Genomic DNA, 23334 nt, shown 5'->3' with positions numbered 1-23334 from the left:
GCACAGGGGGATGGGATGGGGTGGGATGGGATGGGGGGGACCTGCTGGGGCACCCAGGAAACACATGGCTGTACCATGTCACCCCTGCACCCGTGATGTGACGCCCATGGACACCCATCAATGTCACACCAGCTGTGGGACACCCACACTGTGCCACCTACGGGACATCCAGTGCCACCCCTGGGACACCCCCTACTCCATGTGTGACACGCTGCACCCCCACCCGTGGCCTCACGGGACACACCGCCAGCAGCTTGGCAAGATGATGTCACACCTGCTGTCACATGTGATGTCACTTGTGATGCCACTCAGTCCCGTGGGGATCGGGTACTGCTGGGGACAGCACGGGGGGCACCACCCAGCACCCACGGGGTCACCTGTGACACCCGGTGACATCACACACCAGCTGGCATGTCACTAGTAGCACATGAACTGCAACACCTGGTGACGTCACACACCACCCAGGGTGTCACCTGCTGGCCTGTGACCTGTGACACCGGGTGACATCACACACAAGCCAGGGTGTCACCTGTAGCATGAAACCTGGGATCACCTGGTGACGTCACGTGCAGCCCACGGTGTCACCTGCAGGCCCGTGTCCTGTGACACCGGGTGACATCACACGCAGCCCGTGATGTGACAACTGGTGTGTGAAATGTGACACCTGCACGAGACATTAGGGCACGCAATGACGTCACTACCCGCCTAGGGCATGCGCTGCCTTATCACGTCACAGCGCCCCCCCGCGATGACATCACGGAGCCGACCGTGACGTCACGGCCTCGCTCGCCCCGCGGCCCGAGCGCCTCTTGCGCGACGGTCCCTAACGGCCGCGGGCCGTACCATCACACCGCCCCGCCGGGGGTGGGGGAAGGAAGCGCCCAGCGCCGCGGCACCACAGCGCTGCGGCTCGGCGGGCGCTGCCCGCGGGCTCTCCGCTGTGTCTCGCTGTCGGTAGAAGGGGCGGGCGGAGGAGCGGGCTGGGCCGGGCTCTCCCGGTGCTGCCTCCCCTCCGGTTCCCCCCCCCGGGTCCCCCCCGGCGCGGGTGGGGTGGTGCGCGCGGCGGGGCCGGGCGGCGCATGCGCGGCGCGGGGCGGGGCCGGGCGGGCAGCGCGGAGGAGGAAGGCGACAAAATGGCGTCGACGGGTGAGCAGGACCGGGCGGGTCGGGAGCGGGGCGGGACAGCGGGCACGGCCACCTAGGGCACGGCACCGCCGGGCACACAGCCCCGCGGGGGCACCGCCGCCCGCCAGCCTGCCGCGCCGCTCCTCCGGCGGCCGCGGGGCTCGGGCCGTGCGGGGCCCGGCCCGCCCCGGTCCCCCTCGCGCCGCCCGCGGGGGCCTCGCCGGGAGGGGCCGCGGGGGTTTCCCCTCGGTGACGGGGGTTGAGCGGCGGCCCCGCCGCGCTCCGGCCCCCCCCGAGGAGTTCCCGGAGCTCTGCGGGCAGCCGGGGGTCCCCCCGCGCCTCCGGCCCTGCCGGGAGCGTGGAACCCGGGAAGGGGTTGGATGGGAAAGGACCTTGGGGATCAGTTCATCCCGCCGCGGCCGCCGGCACCGACACCTTCCGCTAGCCCGGGGTGCGCCAGGTTTATCCAGCCTGCCCTTGGGCACCTCCAGGGATGGGGCATCCTCCGGGAAAGCCGTTCCAAGGCCTCACTACCCTCCCAGTATCCCATCTGTCCCTGCCCTCTGGCAGTGGGAAGCCATTCCCTGTGTCCTGTCCCTCCATCCCTTGTCCCCAGTCCCTCTCCAGCTCTCCTGGAGCCCCTTTAGGCCCTGCAAGGGGCTCTCAGGTCTCCCTGGAGCCTTCTCTTCTCCAGGTGAACCCCCTCCCAGCTTTTCCCCATAGGAAAGGGATGTTTTCCATAATTTCCGTGGCTCCAAATTGATTGGAATAAACCAGGGAACCGTCACAGGAGGAAACACGTTTTTCCACGAGGGCTCCAAGTGGATACAAACAGCTCTAAACGGAGACTCCTCAACTTTGGCAACGTCACCTTTAAGCTTCCTCAAAGCCCAAGGTCTTATGTCCCATAGAGAGGATTTCTCATTTTTCCATGAAGGAAAACATCCCTGGCCATGGAATGCGAGGGAATGTCCTTCATAACACCTTGGAGAGCTTAAAAAAAAAAAAAATTAAAGAAATATTTACCAATGGAATTGTCAGAAGGGGGGTTAAACCCACGGCTCTCTTTTCCCTTAATTCACGGAATTGTTCCTGCTGGGAGCTGCTATTTTGGGCTGCTGTTGTGCTCCTGAGCCGGTTGAAATTAAAGGATGAAGATTAATTTCCCCCTGGAAATAAAAGCAGGGAGATGGGTTTACCTAAATGATCCACGATATTTTTTTTTTTACTTTTATTCATGTTTTATGTTTCATCTCGATCCAGGTGAATTAAAAGGGAGGGAGCCCAAATTCCACACCTGGAATTGAGTCCTGCAAAGGGGGGGATGTTGGGTTTGGGTGGGACTTTGAGGAGGGGGCTTTTGAAGGGAATTAATTGATGCTCCTACATGGAGCTGGAGGCCAAAAGGGGACTGAAAAACGGGAATTTAATGAGGAATTTGGAGGTTTAGGAGGCAGGGAAAAGAGGAGTGGGGAGGGATGGAGTGGGAGAGGGAAGCTGGATGAGGGGATCAGCTATTAATTAACACTCAGGGTTAGCAGACCCACAAACACTGAATTAAAAAAAGCATAAACCACTGAATTTAACTTGAAAAAATGCTACGACTTGGGAGGGAAGTGGGAATTGTGCCAGATCAGGGAAGCCTTGGGAGAACAGCCTGGTGTCTGTGTCCTGGGAGGTGTTTGGGGCTGCTCCTGGTGTGCTGGGCAATATCAAAGGAATTAATAACTGCCAGGAATTCCTGCTGGGAGCACCATCCAGGGATCGGCTCTGCCAGCAGGGAACAGAGCAGGAGGAAAAGCTGGGAGCACATGGAGAGGCTGGGGAGTAAAGTTTGAGCAGGGATGAACCCACAGGAGGTTTGTGGGATATGGAAAGGGTGTTTGCTGAGTGATTCCCAGGGCTCCAATGCCTTGGGAACAGCGGGATAACATTCAGTTGCTTCCTCAAATTCCTGTGCTGGGGAAGGAGTTGGGCTGGATGATCCGTGGGGGTCCTTCCCAACTCAGGGTAGTCCATGATTCTGGGATAAACTCATGTTTGTGGCTGAGATCAGCATCCCCCAGTGGTGTGATGGCAATGGGGAACGCTGGAATCTTCTTCCCGCCCGGGGATGGAAATGTGGGAATGGTGCACTAAATCCAGCTCCTGCCTCTGGCTCAGCTGGGCTGAGCAGCAAGGCCTGAGCTCATCCCTGAGCTCGGGACTTCCATGGTCCTGGCAGAGCTGGGATCTGCCTGGTGGCAATGATGAATTCCTCCCTCGCTCCAGAGGTTGGCAGCTGGAATTGGTGCCTTTGAGGGAAGTGGGAGCCGCAGTCATTCCAAATTTAGCCTCCTGATTGCCCTGTGGATTCATTTGCCATCCCCACCAGTGAACCAACTTCAGCACAGGCTTTGTGCTTGGATTCCCGGGATTTTGCTTCTCCTCTAAATCAGGGTGTTGACATGGACTGGAGATTTGGGGCAGGAATCACTCCCAGCTTCCCAAATCCAACCCTACCAGGGCACAAAAGTGATGGAACTTCCCAGCCCTTTATTTGGGTCCTTGAAGGGGGGGAAAGGGGGAATGTGGTGGTTCCTGCAGCCCCAAAACTTCCAGCCTGGCCCTTCCAAACCAGGCTGGGAGGTTTGGAAGCCTCAAATCCCAGTTTTCCCTTCGTTCCAACCCAAATCCCACCCTCGCCTCCTTGGGATTCATCCAAGTGGCACCTGAGTTGGGGTCATTGGAGATCAAACAGCGGCAACAATGAGGGGAAGAGAGGGTTTGTTTCCCCTCCAAAAAGGCCTGAAAAAGGCCATTTACCTTCCACCTTGGGGAAGCTGGAATTCCAGGAGGCAGTTCCAGCTGCTATGCTCTTCCACTTTTAATTTTATCAAGCCTTCATCGACCTTTTTTTCCCCTTTTTTTTGTAGATTACAGTACCTACAGCCAAGCTGCAGCTCAGCAGGGGTAAGTAGCTTCTCCTCAAAAGATACCTTAAAAATACACAATAATTGTGCTTTAGGCTTCGCTCAGGTGCGTTTTTTAATCCTCAGGGTTCCCCTGGAGGTTTTAGATCCTTTAGAATTCCGGCAGGAACCCTGTTTGGATGGGTTTTTGGGAATGGGGGAGGAATTTATCTCAGGACGAGATTCTAAAACGTCCTTCTGTTCATCCCACAGCTACAGCGCCTATGCACCTCAGCCAGCTCAAGGATATGCACAGACCACCCAGGTAAACCACAGGGAAAGGGGTGGAATTGCTCCTCCATCCCCTGTTTTCCAGGAAAATCCGGGGGGGGTTCTCCCAGCCTCGGGATGTTCCGAGCGGCATCGGCGTCAAAACCCCGGGGTTAAAAGTTGTTTCGTGGCAGCTTAAACTGCTTTTTTAAAAGGAGAAATAACCTCCACACACACCCCTTTTTTTTTTTTTTTTTGTTAATTTATCCTGGTCCTATAAAAGCCAAATTCTCGCTTGGTGGGTGTTTTAATCAGAGGTGTAGGAGAGAAAAACTTGGAGAGGAAAAAAAAAAGGGGGGAGGGAATTGCCTTTGTTCATGCTCTCAGTTGGCTGGACTGATAAAAGCCATGATGGTCTGGAAGAGATTTAACTTAATGCTTATTTTTAACCTTTAGAATGCAAGTTACTACAACCACATTTGCCTACCAACTCCAACTATGTTCCCAAAGGTAAATTCTTGTCCTCAACAAGTTGCTGTAGGTTAATTTTACCCTCCAGAGGAGGAAGGCAGGTCCAGGCTGGGAGTTTGGGGCAGCTGAGAGGAAGGTGAGGGTGACTTTGGGGTTAAATAAGTGCTTGGAGACACTTTTTGGAGGAGCTTCTGCCAGTTTGTGGGTGAGATGGAAGGGCAGGAGTGAAAGGGCAGGAACAGCAGGCCTCAAAAATATCCGCTGGGGGAGGCTGGAACGACTAAAACCAGCTCATTAAACACCTAAAACCAGCTAATTCAACACCTAAAACCAGCTAATTCAACACCTAAAACCAGCTAATTCAACACCTAGCCAGCTGAACTCACTTGAACCAACTAATTAAACACCTAACTAGGTAATTAAACACCTAAAACCAGTTAGTTAAACACCTAACCAGCCAAAGTCAACTAAAACCAGCTAATTAAACACCTAAACCCAGCTAATTGAACATCTAACCAGCTGAACTCACCTAGAACCAGCTAATTAAGCACCTAAATGCAGCCAAATAAACACCTAACCAGCTAATTAAATGCCTAATGCCAGCTAATTAAACACCTAACCAGCTGCACTCACCTAAATTCAGCCAATGAAACACCTGACAAGCTAATTAAGCACCTAACCAGCTAATTAAATATGTAACACCAGCTAATTAAACACTTAAACCAACTGAACTCACGTAAACTAGCTGAACTCACCTAGAACCAGCTAATTAAACACCTAAATGCAGCTAATTAAGCACCTAAACCGGCTAATTAAATACCTAAAAGCAGCTAAACTCACCTAAAACCAGCTAATTAAATGCCTAGTGCCAGCTAATTAAGCACCTAACCAGCTATACTTGCCTAAACTCAGCTAATTAAACACCTAAACCCAGCTAATTAAACAACTAGTCAGCTGAATTCATCTAGAGCCAGCTACCTAAATACCTAAAAGCAGCTAACTAAATACCTAAAACCAGCTAAACTCACCTAAAACCAGCTAATTAAACACCTAACGAGTTAAACTCACCTAAGCCCAGCTCACTGAACCTCTAAACCCAGCTAATTAACCAGCTAGCCAGCTGAACTCACCTAGAACCAGCTAATTAAATACCTAAAACCAGCTAAACTCACCTAAAACCAGCTAATTAAACACCTAAACCCAGCTAATTAAACACCTAACGAGTTAAACTCACCTCAACCCAGCTCATTGAACACCTAAACCCAGCTCATTGAACCCCTGACCAGCTGAACTCAGCTCTGGGCTCGTGCCAGTGGGAAGTTGGCAGCATTCCTGCCTCCTGTGCTGAATTCCAGGGGCAGGGTCGTATTCCTGCCCTCAAGGCTCTCCCGCTCCCACTTCAGGCCAGTTCAGGGAGGCTGAACATGCCCAAAGCTTTCAGCTCTGGGCTCCCAGAGGCCTAAATCCCATGGGAATGTGGAGGTTGAAGCTGTGCCCGTGTCCCTGGCGGATCCCGGAGCAGAGCTGGGGAAGGAGCTGTTGGAAGGAGGCCGGAGCTGGCACGGCACGGCACAGCTGGTGGCACTGCAGGGCTGGAGCCTGGCCTTTCAGCCGTCACCTGGGAGTTAAGATTGGAAAATCACCTCAAGGAAGGGAGAAGTTCAGAGCTGATCCCTCCCTGGGTGCAGGGACACCAGGATGGGTGTGGCATCACCGGGATAATTCGGGTGTTCCTGCGGATCCTGTCCTTCCGAGCCCACGTTGCAAATAAACACCCGCTGGGCACGAGGAACACTCAGGGTGACTCAATTAACACCTTAAATAGGTTTCCTCCAGCAAACACTAAAGGTGGCTTGGTCGTCCTTGGTGCCCCCACTCCCACCTTCCAGGGAGGATCCCTGGGAGCTTCCAAGTTCGCTTTGCACGGTGCAGGGGGCGTGTGGTGAGGGGGGAGGGGAAAATCCCTCCCTCCCCCTCCACCCTGGCAGGGAAAACCCCGCTTTGTAACCTCACCGCGGAGCCGAGCCGGGAGTCACCACGGCGCCTAAAAACCCACCCCGCTTGGCTCTGGAGCGGCTACAGCTCCCGTGGGTCACATCCAGGCTGCTCCTGGATTCACGGGTTGGCTCTGTGTGTGTGTGTGTCCCCTCTCCCTCCCCGGAGCAGACGTACGGGCAGCAGAGCTACGGGACCTACGGGCAGCCCGCGGACGTCAGCTACAGCCAGCCCCAGAGCACGGCCACCTACGGGCAGACCGCCTACGCCACGTCCTACGGGCAGCCCCCGACCGGTGAGAGCCCCGGGGGAGGGTGGGGAGGGACCACAAGGATCACCCCACGGGCAGGGACACCTTCCCCACCAGAGCGGGTTGCTTGGGGTTTATCCAGCTTGGGATTGAGCACTTCCGGGGATGGGGCGGCAACAGCTTCTCTGGGCAACCTGTGCCAGGGCCTCACCACCCTCACAGGGAAAAACTCCTTCCCAGTATCCCATCTATCCATGCCCTCTGGCAGTGGGAAGCCATTCCCTGTGTCTTGTCACTCCTTGTCCCTCTCCAGCTCTCTTGGAGCCCCTTAAGGCTCTGGAAGGGGCTCTAAAGTCTCCCCAGAGCTTTCTCTTTTCCAGGCACAACAATCCCAGCCTCTCCCCATAGGAGAAGTGCCTCCAGCCCTTGGAATATCTCCATGGCCTCCTCTGGACTCACTCCAGCAGCTCCATGTCCTTCATGGAATGGTTTGGGTTGGAAGGGACCTTAAAGATTAACTAGTCCACCCCCCTGCCCTGGGCAGAGACACCTTCCACTAGCCCAGGTTGCTCCAGCCTGGCTTTGGACACTTCCAGGGCTGGGGCAGCCCCATATAAACGTGGCTAAATGGACCTGTTCAGTTCTCGGGGCAGGGTTTTGGGGGCTCAGCAGGGCTGCGGGATGTGCTGCGCTCCCAGGGAACAGTGTCCCCAGCTGATCTCCACAACCCCCACCCTCAGCCCTTCCCTGGCAGTCCAGTGGCAGTGCCATGTGCCTGTTCTGATCCTGTGCCCTCTCCTGGTGTGCTCCCCACAGTAGCAGGCACCAGCCCAGGTCTGATCCTGCTCACTCTTGCGTGGAAAATGCTGGCTCATCCCGGGGTGGGAGCCCTTGAGGTGTCCCTTGGGGTTGGTGCCGAACACCTCGAGCGCCGGAGCTCCCACGGGCAGGGATGGGGGGCTCTGCCAGCCTGCAGTGCCCTTTGGCATCTCCACATCCCTGGAATCTCTCCACGGATACAATCCTGAGCACTGACAGCCGTTTGGGGTGACTCCATTCCCATTATCCCAACCTTTCTTACGGGATTAACAGCATCCTGACCCCCACCTTTGCTTTGGGGTTTCCAGTGTTCATTAACGTGCTAGAAACTACCCCAACGTGTGCTTTTGGAGCTGGAATTTCCTCCAGAGGAGGAAATGTTTTCTTATGTTTGAAACTACTGAGACATTGCTTAATTAATGTTTATTTAATGTATATTTGGGCTGAATATTCGGGAGGCTTAGAAAGCAGATTTCCTTCCCCAGTGTTTTTTGGGCACCGTGTCCTGCAGATTCATAGGAGGGTCATTTAACATTCCCAATATCAGTGGGAATTAAATCCTTCCCAAGGCAAGGGAATGCCAGGACACACAGTGGGATATCTGGCTACAGAAACCGCTTAGGAATTCTTCCTAAGGAAAAGGTGAAGAGCAAATTACTCTCTCCGGTTCAAATTTAAATATTTAACATCTTTTTACACGGATAAGGAAAATTCCTCCACGTGAGAGCCGGGTCCCTTTATCCGGTGTCGCTGTGGGTTATCTGTGGGTCTTCTTCCTTTCATTTGAGAGTATCCAGGCAAAACTTGGCAGCAAAAAGGTTTTGTGAACTTCCAAAATTCCTTTCTGTGAAATATTTACGTCCCTTTAGTGCTTCCTACGGATTCCAGTCCTTGAGGGGGTCACAGGAAACGGTGCTGTTTATGTTTTTCCTTCTCCCTTAAGAGGAGATTTGCTGCAGGAATAATAATAATGATATTAAGCTTTTTTTTTTTTTTTTCTGCACAGCTGCTTTTTTTTTGGAAATTATTTTTTAGGCAAAAAGCTTCATTTTCTTTTCATCCATTTAAAAAAAAAAAGAATCAAAAAACAAACCCCAAACCAAACAACCAACTCAGGAAGTGGTGAAGCGGAAGATCAGACCTCCAAGTACCTGGGCCCCTGTACTGGGGCTGTGGCAGGACTGTTGATGTTGCTCTGTCCGGGCACAGAGCCAGGCTGGATTTATCCTTCTCCTCCACCTGCCTCTCCTTGAGGAGCCAGAGCTGTGCAGAGGAGATTTCAGCCTCTCTCCCTGCCTTTCACGCTCCAGAAATCCCAGGGTGCTGCCAGGGCCAGACATCCACGTGTCCCGAGAGACGTGCGGTTCCTGTGCTTGAATCCCAATCCATTTTTTTTTCCTGAGCATCCCCTTTTTTTTTTTTTTTTTTTTTTTTTTTTTTAGCAGAGATGTCAGCAATTCCTTCAAGCGAAGTGCTCTTTGGTTTGTTTTTTTGGCTGGACAGCCTGGGTTTTGAGTGTTGGTGTGGTCAAGGAAATCCAGACTTTGTATGGATACACCTTCCCAGGACTCTGGGAATGGCAGAGCGGGGGTGCCTCAGGTGGAACTTTTCTTTCCAACACATCCCACCTTCCACCAGCACCCCAGGAGGGAGTTACCACCCTCCTTCCCTCCCTGGAGCTGTAGGAAAAGTTGTCCTGGAGCCACTCAGTGGCTTTGTTCCAGAGGAAAAGGGTTTGGGAGCAGCTGGATTAGGGATCACTGGGCACCATCAGACCTGTGGTCATGGTTTGCTCATTAATGTATGAATGGGAATTACAGGAATAAATAAAGAGCATTTAAATGTCCAGGTGTGGATCTTCTGGAAGTGGGAATTGCTCTCTAAAACCAGCTACCCCCCCCCCTTCCCTTTACCTGGGACATTTAGGGGGATTTATATTTAAATTCCTAATGGATTTAGAATTCAGAGCTGCCATAATAACCTGTCATCCCAAAATAGAGCAGAGGGAGGGTCTGCATCCCTGCTCCAGCCCCTCCAGGATGCACAGGCCAAAGAGGAGTTAGCTCTCTGTCAGAATGAATCCCTCTGGAGAGCTGAAATCTCTCTGAATCCAGACTTTTCAGCTGATGTCCTCTGAGGATCAAATCCTGCCAGCTTCTCCTCCACCTGGAGGATTCCTGGAGTTCAGCACGGCGTTTGTTTGGCTCCCTTTGAGGGAAATTTGAACACTTTAGGCAGTTCTTTTCTTACCTTTTCTTCCAGCAGCTGCCTCAGCTTTTATCTTCCCAGCTGGGAGGGGAGAAAAGTGATGCAATATAAACACTCCCCTCAAACCTACAGCCCCTGAGGATTCCCAGTGTGCCTAAACTCAGCTTTGGGTTGGAAATTTAGACCAGGGGGGTGGGAAATCCCTGCCTTGCCTTTGGTGCAAACCCTTCCTGCTCAGCACACGCTCCCGCGGGGGAAATGCTCCATCTAGAGCTGAAGCTGTAAAATTCAAGGTGTTTCTTTCCCTTTTATCCCCTTGCCTGTGCAGAGCCAGGTGTTGGCAAAGCTTGTGCTCCCAGTGACAGCACTGGGAAAGGGGATCCAGCACCGGGAGGACCATCCTGTGTCTCCCCAGTCCAAGAGGAACAGCCCAGGGCAGGGCTGTGGCTGCAGCACACACTGCAAGCTGTGCTTAGGCAAAGAACAGGCTTTTTTTGGGTTGTGGTCAGGCTTTGGCCAGTTAAAATAAGGATTTATTGAACTTCTGGTGTCAGTGCTTCCTATGGAATCGCTGTGGTGGCTCACGTGGAAGTGTTGGGGCTGTTCAGATTTGTGTGAGGCTCTAAAAATCCTCCTGTTGGGCACCACCCCGTTCACCCTTCTCAGCAACGCTCAGGACTTGGCCTTTCAGAGACCAGAAAAGAGGAATAATGACCATAAAAACTAATTTTCTAGGGATTCACTCAAGTTATTTCCAGGTAGGAGCCCAGTTTACATTCCCAGGCTGGGAGCCCTGGGATGGGGAGGGGTTTGGGGGGCAGGAGGAGGCAGGAACGGGCAGTTCCCACCCTCGTGTCTTCTTTAGGATCCTGAGGGACACCAGAAAACTGAAGTTTGGGGTGTTTTTTTCTTAATAAATCTGCTGCACAAACTTCCTCCTCTCACCCTGTTCCTCTTTCCTGAGCCCTGGGAAGGGCTGTGGTTTTGTGGAAGTACCTCAGTGCCCTGGGAGGGCACAGTGTGTTCTGCTGCTGGCAGTGCGTTCTGTTTGCAGGTCAGGGGAGTCAGAGAAAATGCTGCAGCACAATTTACCTCGAGGGAAAGTCTGTCCTGAGCCTCCCGTGTTTATTAAAGCCAAGAAGTGATGGAGAAGCTGTTATTTTCACTGGGCCCAGGAATAAGCCTGAGACCAGCTGGCTGCTCCTCGGTTAATATTTTTAGCCAGACAGGTTTTCTAACAATATTTTTAATTGCTGTTTTTCCCTCTAAGTCTCTTTTCCTTAATTTGAAAACTTCCTTGGAAGGCTTTTAGCAATATAAAGCCAGTTAGTTGACCTTTGTGACAAGCCAAATGGTCACTGAATTATACAGGAGCTGTTTTGGGACCTTGGATATTCCTGTCAGGACGAAATCCCAAAGCTCTGGAGCTTTTTGCCTGAACCAAACTGAAATTCTGAGAAAAGGGAAGGTACAGAAAACATCAGGAGCTGCCTGATGTGCCTCTTTTGACCTTTTCTCTTTACGTGCAAGCAAATGGAAAGTGCTTTTCTTTTGTTTCCAGCACTGCTGATTTAAAATCAGACTTCAGAAATGCCTCGGAGAGGCTTCCCAGGTCAGCCTGGTGCCATTCCGGGCCTTTATTTTTCGGAAGAGCTGAAAGGATGGGACTGTACTTGTTAAATCAATTGGATTTCTTTTACCTTGGAGCTGAAGGAGAGGTGGGGGGGGGTGTTTTCCTGCCTTTGTTGAGGAGATGCTGCAGGCCTCAGCCTGCCCTGCCTGTGCTCTCACTGTAAACAATCCTCTGGATGCTGCTTCCAGAAAGTTCCTGGGAGTGGGGCTTTGGGATGCTGGGACTGTGAGCTGAGGCTTCTCAGGGTAGGAGGATGGTTCTGTGAGGAAAACGAGGGGCTGGTGTGGGTTAATTGGTGAGTTTCAGGTTGTCTGAGGTGGTAAAATTGTGTCTGAGCCCTGAGAAACCAGTGACAGAAGTGCCATGGTCCAAAATATTTGGGTCTTACAGGAGAGCTGGAAAGGGACTGGGGACAAGGGGAATGGCTTCAAACTAAAAGAGATTTAGATAGGATATTGGGAAGGAATTGCTGGCTGTGAGGGTGGTGAGGCCCTGGAATGGATTTCCCAGAGGATGCCCCAGGATCCCTGGAAGTGTCAAAGGCCAGGTTGGACGGGGCTTGGAGCAGCCTGGGCTGATGGAAGGTGTCCCTGCCCATGGCAGGGGTGGCACTGGCTGAGCTTTAAGGTCCTTCCAACCCAAACCATTCCATGATTCCATGGAATACTCTGCTCAGCAGCATCTCAGCCTTCAAGGATGGAGGAATTGGCCCTAAACAGGGTGACAAAAGGAGCAGAAGAATGAGTTTTCTTCCTTACCAGCAATGCCTCATTTGGGATCAAGGTGCTTCCCAGAAACCCTCTGGATGCAGCTGCCTCCTTGGGAAGCCCCAGGACATGTTTGCTGCTGTATTTTGGGTTCAGGAGCCTCTTGTTGCCCTGGGAGAGCAGGATTTGGGAGCTGCCTGGGCCAAAGGGGCTGGCTGGGCTGTGCCACGTTCCTGACCCGGGGTTTGAGCCCCAGGAGAGCAGCGTTGCTGCAGCTCCTGTGGAGCTCTTGGATTTAATTGTCTTGGGTGAACCAAATTAAGGGATAAAGCACTTTGGAGAGCCCTTTTCCTCCCAGCCCCTGGCCTTGGAGGGTGTGGGTTTGTGCCACAGCCAAAACTCGTGCCCAGAGTGGGTGTGGGTGAGCTCCGGGTGCCCCCTCCAGCACCCGGCCCTACTTCGCTCCCAGATCCTTGGGGACACTCCTGACTCCTTGAATCCACGTGCTGCAAAGTTTGGGATGAAGATGGGATAAAACCTGAGCCCCCCGGGGTGGGGGTGATTGGTCTCCCTGGTTCCCTTGCCCACATCCCACTCCCATTCCATGCCCTGTTCACCCAGAGTGCCCCATTGTGGTGTGTTGCAGGTTACAGCGCCCCGAGCGCGCCCCCCGCCTACCCCCAGCCCGTGCAGGGCTACGGCAGCGCCGCCTACGACACCAGCACGGCCACGGCCACCACCACCCCGACGTCCTACGCCGCGCCCACCGCCTACGGCACACAGCCCGCCTACCCGGCCTACGGGCAGCAGCCGGCCCCCGCCGCACCCGCCAGGTATGGCCTTCCTCAGCCTCAGCAGCCTCCTCCTGCTCCTCCTCTTCCTCCTCATCCTGCTCCTGTTCCTCTTCCTCCTTCTTTCTCATCGTCTTCCTCATCTCTTTCCTCTTTCTCCTCCCACTCCTCCTATTCCTCATCCTCCTCCCACTCCTTCTATTTCTCATCCTCTTCCTCCTTATCCTTCTCTTCCTCATCCTCTTCCTCATCCTCCCATTCCTCCTCCTCCTCCTCTTCCTCATCCCTTTCCTCCTTCTCCTCCCACTCCTATTCCTCATCCTCATCCTGCTCTTCCTTCTCCTCTTCCTCCTCCTCCTCTTCTTCCTCATCATCTTCCTCATCCTCTTCCTCCTTCTCCTCCCACTCCTCCTATTCCTCATCCTGCTCTTCCTCCTTATCCTCTTCCCTCTCCTCCCACTCTTCCTCCTCCTACTACTCTTCCTCCTCTTCCTCTTCTGATCACCCCCAGCTGCACCCACTGCTTTGGTGGCCCCTCCTCCCTCTCTGCCTGTTTCACCAGAGTTTTGCTCCCACTGCCTCTGCTCTGGCCCCAGTCTGCCCCTGCCAGGTACAGCCTTCCTCCTCCTCCTCTTCCTCCTCCTCCTGCTGTGACCCCCCCAGCTGCCCCCCCTGCTCCCTGCCCGTCTCACCACAGCATTGTCACCGCTGCCTCCACCGCGTGTCGGGGCCGGGGGAGCGGCGTGGGAGGGCTGTGCTCCAGCTCTGTGAGTCAGAGCCGTTCCTGGGGGATGAGGGAACAACCACACAGAGGAACCAGGCTCTCAGCTCACACTGCAGAGCAGAAAACAGCCCCGGGGGCCCGGGGTCAGGCACGACACTGGGGGGATGCTCACGCTGCAAACCGTTCCCTTTTTAAATCTCTCCCGTCTGAGCACTGCCTGGCAGGTATTTTGTTGGAATTGTTTGCTCAGGGGGTGTGAAAAATTAATGGGAACCTGTTTAATAGTGATGAGGGAAAGCTGATGTAGTCACTTACCTGGTGTTTGTAGCAACCACTGCTGTAAGGAGAGGCAGAGTCTGTCACAGCTCTGGCAGGTCACACTTCAAAGGGATGCGAATTTTCAGGGGGAATCCTGACGTTGTAAATAATTTTTTCCCAGCTTCTACAGCAAAAGTAGCTTCACTCTGAGAAACACTTAGAAATTACAGACTCATGGAATCATTTAGGTTGGAAAAGCCCTCTGAGATCGAGTCCACTGCCAAAACCACCACTGACCCATGTCCCCAAGTGCCACATCCACATCCATGGCTGTTAAACTGGGGGACACATAGAAGGGGCCTTGGGAATCACATTCAAAGGTTTCTCTAATTCAGGCCTTGGGAGTTAACCCTGCACACAGAATCCCAGCGTGGTGTGGGTTGGAAGGGACCTTTAAAGGTCACCCAGTCCAACCCCAGCATCCTTTCCCTTCCAGGGGGTAAGGTATGTGAGGCAATATCTGCATGAGCTGGATTCTGACCTGAACAATGGGGCATTTCAGTGCCTGCCTTGCTGGCTGCTTTCAGCTCCTGCTTTCCCAGGGCTGTGCAGAACCAGCTGCAGCGCAGGGCAACGCTGCCAACCGCCTTCCTGGCATTCCACGCCCTGCACTCAGCCCGGGAGCCAAGTCTGAGCTCTGATCCCTGGGACGGACACAATCCGTGGTGCTCTGTGCTCTCTGTTCAGGGCACCGCCTGGGCCTTTCCTGGGGTGTGCAAACACCCACTCACTGAGTGCCAAAATCATCAGTATTATGTATTATTATATATTATTTTATGTAGTGCTGCCAGAGCGACTGCCACCCATCAAAGCCACCTTGTAGTGTTACCCCAAAAAACAGGGGGGGATCGTTGCTGCTTCCAGGTGTGGAGCTGGGCACTGACGTGGTTCCATCTTTCTCCCCAGACCCCAGGATGGCAGCAAACCAGCAGAGACCAGCCAGCCCCAGTCCAGCACGACAGGCTACAGCCAGCCCAGCCTGGGCTACGGGCAGAGCAACTACAGCTACCCCCAGGTGCCTGCCAGCTACCCCATGCAGCCCGTCACCGCTCCTCCCTCCTACCCCCCGACCAGGTAACCCTTCCACGCGCTTGGGAATTCTCAGGGAAAGGCCTTTTCCCCAGGGATTTTAGCAAAAGACATGGAATAAGGTGTCGTGGTGTTCCAGGAGGAGGAGCTGTGCCTCTTGTCGTGAGGAGGAGGAGGAGGATGCAGGATTGAGTGTTCAGGTGTCTGTGTGTGGACAGCTGAAAATTGTGACAGGTGTTTCCAGGAATTTCCAACAGTTTCTGGTTTTGAGAATTGTTAGGATTTTCCTGGAGTGCGTTGCAGTGACCTCTTGCTGCCTCCTTGCACACACAGCTGGGCCGGGAGCTCCCCTCTCCCCTCAGGTGTCTTTGATGTGACTTCTAAAAGGCTACATTTGGAAATTCTCAAAGCCTGAGCTGCATGAGGGAAACTTTTATTATCCATCAGGCAAAAATAATTCAGGAGGAGAGCCTGTTACCTGTGGTGCCACAGAGTTTTGCCCTGTCACTTGTGCCTTTTCTCGGAGGTACAAATAAGCTGGGACTGCTCACATGGATGTTGCTTTTACAGCCCTCCAACCTGGCCTCCATGGGATGACTTTCAAGCCTTTAAAATGATTTACAACCCTACATATGGCTTGTGATTGCGTTGCCTTCCAGCCTCGCACGCCCTTGCCAAAGAGTTGCCTCCTCATTCCCATCTTTCCCGTGCTTTTCTCTTCCAGCTATTCCTCCACACAGCCAAGCAGTTACGATCAGAGCACTTACTCCCAGCAGAGCAGCTACGGGCAGCAGAGCTCCTACGGCCAGCAGACCAGTTATGGGCAGCAGAGCAGCTACGGGCAGCAACCCCCTCCCACCAGCTACCCCCCTCCCAGCGCATCCTACAGCCAGGCCCCCAGCCAGTACAGCCAGCAGAGCAGCAGCTACGGCCAGCAGAGTGAGTGGGAGCCCTCAGGTGGAGCCCTGGGCTTGTTCTGGGGCTAAAACTTGGAGATAGGTTGAAGGGTTGTTGCTGGGGTTGGTCCTTTCTCGCTGGAGCAGTGGCAGGTTGGGATAATCCCCTCAGCGGGGTTGGAAATACAGAGCATGAAGTGTTTGTGATGAGGAGGTCGGTGAGGAGCTGGGTGGGGCTTAGCCTGGAGAAAAGGAGGTTCAGGGGGCACCTTCTGGCTCTGCAACTCCATGACAGGAGGGGGAGCTGGGGGATGTCGGGCTCTGCTCCCAGGGAACAAGGATGAGAGGAAACAGCTTCGAGCTGCACCAGGGGAGGTTTAGATTGGATCATTTGGGAAAATTCCTTCATGGAAAGGGCTGTCCAGCCCTGGCACAGCTGCCCAGGGCAGGGGTGAAGTCCCCAACCCTGGAGGGAGTTTAATCCATGCGGATGTGGCCCTTGAGGACCGCGGGTCAGCGGTGGGGGAACAGTTGGGTTTGACGATCTCAGAGGGCTTCTCCAGCCTGAATCCCTGTGGAGCTGCTGTTGGGGCTGAGGGCAGGTGGAAGGGCTGCTTGTCCCTGACGTGTGTGTGTCCCCCACTTCCCCAGGCTCGTTCCGCCAGGACCATCCCAGCAGCATGAACATGTACGGGCAGGAATCCGGAGGCTTCTCCGGCCCAGGAGAGACCCGGAATCTGAGCGGCCCCGATAGCCGGGGCAGGGGACGAGGGGGATATGATCGAGGAGGCATGAGCAGAGGTGGGCGGGGAGGAGGACGCGGTGGAATGGGGTAAGAGCAAAGCTTTTCTCCTTTTACCTAATCCTGGTTTACCCATAGGATTGGAAAACGGAAAAAAGAAGGGACTGAAAGGTTGTCCTTCCCGACGGTGCTTCCATGGAGGACATCTCTGTAGCGGCATTGCTTGTAATCCATGGAAGTGTTCTGTCCTGAGGGGGATAGGAGCAGGATGTGTTTGGTTTGTCCTGCGGGTGGTTGGGCTCAGGGGAAGGGTAAATTGGGGCCATTGCTGACCTTGGCACTTTCAGCTCCCTTCGTGGTCGCCCCGAGGTGGAACCTCTGTGGGGTTTAACAGTAACTGTGGGTGGAACACACACAAACCTCCCGGGGGCTCCAGGGGTCCCTCCCTGCGCCTCAGCAGTGGGGATTTGGGCAGGTCAGGTGTGTGCAGGGCAGGAGCCTCCTCAGCAGCCGTGGCTCTGAGTGCCTTGGGACACTTGGAGCGTGGAGGAGGACCCCCAGGGCAGAGGGAAGAGGTTTGGCTCCCGGGCCAGCTCCCCCTCGGAGCGTTCAGGTGCTTTGGCCGCTGTAACTGATGGCACGACCTCGTTTGGTTCACCCGTGCCTTCAGCTGTGCCCCCCCGGCCGTGGAGGGTGTTCTCGTAGAGGTGAGGGAGGAAAACCATCCCCCAGAGGCCGCTCAGAGAGGAAATTCGTAGCTTTGTGTGTGTTCCATCCCCTCACCCTGTTGCTCAGAGCTATGCAGAGCGTCCCTAGGTGTGGCGTGGGACACGCTGTGCCCGCCCCGGTGCTGGCAGGGTGGCCCTCGTGGCGACTGCTCCCCGTGGGCGACTTGTTCCCGCGTGGCACAGCCCGGTTTGGCGGTGGGAGGCCCCACTCTGCGTAGCTCTGTCGCAGCAGATTGACGTGGCATGAAATCTTTATCAGAGGAATCCAAGAAAGACGTGCAAAAGGGCTGGTTTGTGTGGGAACATCCAGCCTGGAATTGGCTCGCGTGGAACGCGGTCCCGTGGATCTGCATAAAGATTTCACCCTCCCCCCCCGATGGTTTTCTCTCTTAACAATTACAAAGTAGATGTAGACACCTGAAACGCCTATCATCACATCTTCAAATTTCTAGCCCCTTCAGAGCTTCTCCCGCCAAAGATTTGTCACCTTTTGTCTCTGATTTCACACCTCAGTCCCAGCTCAAATTCGCATCCCTAGTGAATTCCCAGCTGGCCAGGCCCTTACAAAGGGTTCCCCCCCCCAGCCTTATGGACGTAGAGTTTGTGCTGTCCATAGCACAGGTGGCCTTCAGGGGACGCCCAGGGCAGGTAGGGGAACTCGGCCCACCTTAGAGTGCTGTGGTGATGGATTTCAGTGTCTCCAGCAGGTAAGGAGCTCGATGTTATTAACGTGCCCTTTCTCATTGCCTCGATGATTTGATATTTGATGACAATGGAAAACTTTTTAACATGCTTTGTCGCATTTATATGCTACAGGTTACAAAGTGAGAGCCTTGTATACACCTCAATACTTAAAAAGTACCCGTACTCAGTACTCAGCCGGCAGCATAATGAAAAGTGGGACTAGACACGGTGTCCATATGGAGAGGAAAAATATACATAGAATATTTTTAACCCAATGTATTGATTGTATAAACGGAATCCTTCTGTAACTTTTGGTAACTGCATACTTGTTGTTTGGTAATAAAACCAGAGGAGGGTATACTACTACTTTAGAATTGTGTAACGTTAAAAAAAAAAAAAAAAAAGAAAGAAAAAAAGAAAAAGTGTAAAAAAAAAAAAGCTATGTTTAAAAAAGAGAGACGTTACGTAAATGGTGTGTACTTTTAACGAGAGGAGGCAAAGCTGCATGCAACAGCTCGAAATTCTGTATTGACTTCTTTTTTTCCCAGTATTAGAGGTGCAATACTTGCTAGAAAATTCACGGTGCTCTCCCTCCTCCGCTCGGCTCCTTCCAAAGGGCTCGTCTCACCCCCCACCAAAAACAAAACAAAACAAAAAAAAAAGAGCGAGAAACAGCCCAAATCCTTTTCCAGGTGGCATTTTCCTACTTAACCACCATGCTCCAAAAGCGGTTTCAGCTGTGAAAGCCTGGGCCAAAGCTTTTGGTGAAAGCTGTGGCCTCGTTCCTATTGGCACCTGCCCAAAAGCCACGTGAGTGTGTCCACAAAGCTGCACCCCAGGCCTCGGAGCCCCCCGCTGCACTCTGTAAGTTCTCCCTCCAGAGAGTTGTTAAATTCAGTAGTGACCTGAAATGTATGGCTTTTCTTTTCGAGGGTTGCAGGGGCGCTGTCAGCTGGACTTTTTGTGTCGTAGGTTCTCGCGTTGGGGTTGTCTCCTTTTGCACTGTTAAACTGTCAGGGACCCGCGGGCCCGGCGCCGCCACAGGCCGAGGGTGCACCTCCGTGGACACACCGAGGGGAGGGAGTTGACCACTGAAACACCCCCGAATTTCTCTGAAACGCACACAAAAAAAAAACAAAACCAACCCCCCTTGCCCCTTCCCTCGATTTCTAACACAAAGCCCCTTTCTTTGCCAAGTATTGCACCGATGATACCTGAGTAACGCCAGGGCGCCGACGGCAAAGCGGTGCCTCGAGCCCACGCCAGGTTGCTTTATATTGTAAAGAGCATTTGAGCGAGCTGCCCTGAAGAAAGGCCTAGTGCCGAGATGAGACAGAGACAGAGAGATGTTTGGAGATGTTTAGCCAGTGCCCTTCTCCCCTGTGAGCCGCAGAGGCTCAGAGCGGTGCTGGCTTTGTAAAGGGAAAGGCCTTCATTTCTTCGTTTATCCCCCCAGCAGCGCTGGAGAGCGAGGTGGCTTCAATAAGCCTGGTGGTAAGTTTTTGAGCATTACAATGGATAGTGTTAAAAAAAAAAAAAAAAAAAAAAAAAAGCATTTGCAGACAGTTTTTTAGAACCAAGTGTAATTTTGTTATTCGTTTTAAGTGGTTTAAAATGACATATGCAACCAGACTGTAAATGGGTACTGCCGGCGACGCTAAGGGTTTTAATGCGGTCACAGGACGCAGTGGAAGAGTTGAGCAACCACTCGCTGTAATTTGGGGAAAAGGAATGGTTTGGATGTAATAAATCTTTTCTTTTTATATTAAGTAACTTATAGTAGCGAACTTAAAAAAAACCGATTGGCTTGGTATAACATTTATTTTTTCGTTTGTTTGTTTTTTAAAAAAAAAATCAGCGTAATAGTCGGTTAACGGTTTGAGAACTGCTAAAAATCAGCGTGCTAGTGGTTAACGGTTTGAAAAAGTGCTAAAAAAAAAAACAAAAAAAAAAAAAACAACCCAGACAAAACAAAACAACAATGTAATAGTGGTTGTTGGTTTTGAAAGAAGTGCTAAAAAGTAGCCACCTGATGGCCCAGTAAGGTGCGGTGCTGCTGTTGGGGCGGCGCAGGTCAGTTGGAGGTTCCCCCTCCCGCCGTGCCGGTGCTGAGGCGTAGCTAGTGTTGTGTGTGTCGGTTCTCCAGCCCCAGGGCCCGCACTAACACCGCTCCCTGTGCTTCTCTCCCGCCTGGCAGGACACATGGAGGAAGGACCCGACCTGGATTTAGGTAATCCCCGTCAAAATCCCTCCCGAGCTTGGGAAATCGGACGCTTGGTGTCCTCGGGAGCGCCGCAGGTGTCGCCCCACGGCAGGTGGAGCCACGTTGCCCGCGCTCTTTCTGGCTCTTCCCAGCGTTGCTTGATTCCCAGCTCTGATCCAAACAGCTGGACTGTGGAAAACCACACGTGGTTGTGAGACACCCGCCCTTCTCCGCAGGAATTCGGGGGGTTGGGGGCTGCTCTGGTGCTTTTCCAGGGATTCTGCAGTAACCCCAGGTTGAGGGCCGCTCTGGAGCTTTTCCAGGGATTCTGCAGGAGCCTCCTCCCATGCCACGGCAGCCTGTGGCCTTATGGGTTGTCCCTTCCTGTCCTACAGGCGTGTCTGGAAGTTATGTGTCAGCTTCCAGCATCGGAAAAGGGGGGTGGGATGTCCGTGTGTGGGAGCCCAGAGGGCACAAAGGTCTTCCTCATCCCTCCCCTGGGATGTGTCCTGATATAACCTGGGGGGTTCTTCCCGCAGGGGTGGCTGTGGGGTCTGTCTGGCAGGACGTGTTCAGTCACCTCCCTCTGGGTCTGGGTTTTCCTGTCACTCACTGGGAGCGGAGCCACAGCTGGGAATGACGGGATGGAGGGAATGACGGGATGGAAAGAACTCGGCCCTGGGATATCCCTGCCCTTCCTCTCTCTGCCCTGACCCCGGGAATTGTCTCCTAGGCCCCCCTATGGACCCGGAGGAGGACTCGGACAGCACTGCAGTGTATGTGCAGGGACTCAACGATAATGTGACCCTGGAGGACCTGGCAGATTTCTTCAAACAGTGCGGTGTTGTCAAGGTGAGGGGACACCTGTGACCCCCGAAGGCAGGACAGAGGGACCACCCTCCTCCTCTCTGCCCACTGCTCACATCCTTCCAGCCCATCAGGTCCCTGGGAGAGGCCTGTTTTGGGCCTGTTCCTTCATTTTTGGGATGTCTGGGCAGTCACTGTCACCCTTGGTAGGCCCAGGGGGCCCTTTCATCTGCCCCAGAGTCCTAAAAATGAGCCTTGCTTGTCTGGAAAACAGAACAGGGAGTAAATCCCTGCTGGGAGAGGGGACTCCAAGTGACATCCCACTGTCCCTTAGATGAACAAGAGGACGGGGCAGCCCATGATAAACCTGTACATCGACAAAGAGACCGGCAAGCCCAAAGGTGACGCCACCGTGTCCTACGATGACCCGTCTACTGCCAAAACAGCTGTGGAATGGTTTGATGGTGAGCGCGGGAGGGCGTTTGGGATGGAATTCCCTGTAGGAAGCACCAGGGTGCAGATGTGCGCTGATGTCCTGCCCTTGTGTCCCTCCTAGGGAAGGATTTCCAGGGGAGCAAGTTGAAGGTGACCCTGGCACGGAAGAAGGGCCCCATGAACAGCCTGAGGGGCGGGATGCCCCCCCGGGAGCAGCGGGGAATGCCCCCCCCTCTCCGAGGAGGTACTGGGTGGGACCCCCAGAGCTGCTCCCTGTCCCCCCACCCTGCCCGTGGCTCTGGCACTAACGGGGCTCCTTCCCGCAGGTCCGGGAGGTCCTGGTGGCCCAGGGGGGCCCAGTGGCCCCAGCGGCCCCATGGGCAGGATGGGTGGAAGAGGTGGAGACAGGGGTGGCTTCTCCTCAAGAGGCCCACGGGGGTCCCGGGGAAACCCCTCTGGAGGGAGCGTCCAGCACCGCGCCGGAGACTGGCAGTGCCCCAACCCGTGAGTATCCCGCGTCCCCTTTGCCCCCAGGGCTGCCAGGACCAGGAGGCCTTTCCCAAAATCTCTTGCTGGGCCTTCCCAGGCAGCTCCTTCCTCCCACCTGGGTAAGGCAGGGAGGGAGGGATGGGGTCACTGCAAGGGTGAACAGGCAGAGCTGGACCCCACCCCACTGGGGGAGCTGAGGCTGGAGATGAGCCCCAGGTCCTGCTCTCCACGTGCTCTCCTGCTCGTGGTGCTTCCTGGTGTTCTCCAAGCAGGAATGTCGTCCTGCTCTGGGCTGACTGGTGTTTGTACCCAGGGGCTGTGGAAACCAGAACTTCGCCTGGAGAACGGAGTGTAACCAGTGCAAGGCACCCAAACCCGAGGGGTTCCTCCCGCCCCCCTTCCCCCCTCCAGGTACGTGGGGGGGCTCACGGCTTCACTTCCCAGTGGGACACCCCAGGCCTGGCCTCAGGCTCCTCGGGGAGCAGCTGGGCCAGCCCCCTGGAGCTGCCAGGCCTTCATTGCTCTGTGAGCCGTGACATGGAGGCTGGGATCACAGTTCCTCCAGGATCTGGGGGGCTGCTCCCACCTCTGTAGGGCACCAATGAGCTGCAGCAGCCAGGCTCAAGAGGAGCTGGGTGAGGGGTGGGTGCTGCACTCCTGAATCCCCTCAGGGTTCCCGATATCTCCTGGGCCTTCTCCCACCGCACATGGCAGAGCTGGATGTCCCAGGATAACGGGGGAGGGTACACCCGGAGCGGGCTGTGCTGCCCTGGGGTCGCTCTGAGGGTCTCTCCTCCCCCCCAGGCGGTGACCGCGGCCGGGGCGGCCCCGGGGGGATGCGCGGTGGGCGCGGCGGGGGCCTCATGGACCGAGGGGGCCCCGGGGGGATGTTCCGAGGCGGCCGCGGCGGAGACAGAGGCGGGTTCCGAGGAGGCCGCGGGATGGACCGAGGAGGCTACGGAGGAGGAGGCCGGAGAGGAGGAGGTGGAGGAGGCGGCCCCGGGGGACCCCCCGGCCCCCTCATGGAGCAGATGGGAGGAGGAGGCAGAGGACGACGTGGAGGGCCGGGAAAGATGGACAAGTATGGAGGGAGGAGGGGGCAGAGGGATGGGGGGAGCG

The 23334-nt window shown here is 54.5% G+C and overlaps 2 protein-coding genes across 3 annotated transcripts in view; both read left to right on the top strand.

Moving 5' to 3' along the window:
- The first annotated feature begins 1064 nt into the window (after positions 1–1064).
- EWSR1 (EWS RNA binding protein 1) lies at positions 1065–21743 on the top strand. 2 transcript variants are annotated; one of them, XM_027909560.1, is made up of 11 exons: positions 1065–1146; positions 4041–4077; positions 4290–4341; positions 6924–7047; positions 13016–13202; positions 15109–15276; positions 15956–16170; positions 16779–16959; positions 20479–20511; positions 21218–21336; positions 21626–21743. In XM_027909560.1, the coding sequence occupies exons 1-10, from the start codon at positions 1080–1082 to the stop codon at positions 21282–21284; spliced, it is 1131 nt and encodes a 376-aa protein (XP_027765361.1). In that variant the 5' UTR covers positions 1065–1079; the 3' UTR covers positions 21285–21336; positions 21626–21743. The 2 variants fall into 2 exon arrangements, with proteins under 2 accessions (XP_027765361.1, XP_027765362.1); XM_027909561.1 differs by lacking the exons at positions 20479–20511; positions 21218–21336; positions 21626–21743 and adding an exon at positions 18414–18504.
- Positions 21626–23334, top strand: part of LOC114071711 (GAS2-like protein 1) — a 13707-nt gene continuing 11998 nt past the window's right edge. Inside the window, exons 1-4 of the mRNA XM_027909563.1 lie at positions 21626–21755; positions 21848–21970; positions 22488–22566; positions 22887–23296. Coding sequence (XP_027765364.1) covers positions 21626–21755; positions 21848–21970; positions 22488–22566; positions 22887–23296 — 742 coding nt within the window. The remainder of the gene's footprint in view (positions 21756–21847; positions 21971–22487; positions 22567–22886; positions 23297–23334) is intronic.

The sequence above is a fragment of the Empidonax traillii genome, unplaced genomic scaffold, assembly GCF_003031625.1.
Source record: "Empidonax traillii isolate 1590-97213 ecotype Southwest subspecies unplaced genomic scaffold, ASM303162v1 scaffold2220:size58178, whole genome shotgun sequence".
Classification (NCBI taxonomy): domain Eukaryota; kingdom Metazoa; phylum Chordata; class Aves; order Passeriformes; family Tyrannidae; genus Empidonax; species Empidonax traillii.
This window is presented reverse-complemented; position numbering and strand designations above follow the sequence as displayed.

Excerpts from the sequence above, each read along its gene's own strand:
- EWSR1 (XM_027909560.1), top strand. The coding sequence starts at position 1,080 with ATGCGCGGCGCGGGGCGGGGCCGGGCGGGCAGCGCGGAGGAGGAAGGC. Across the intron at positions 1,147-4,040 it reads CGACAAAATGGCGTCGACGG|ATTACAGTACCTACAGCCAA; the intron begins GTGAGCAGGACC and ends TTTTTTTTGTAG. Across the intron at positions 15,277-15,955 it reads CCCTCCTACCCCCCGACCAG|CTATTCCTCCACACAGCCAA; the intron begins GTAACCCTTCCA and ends TTTCTCTTCCAG.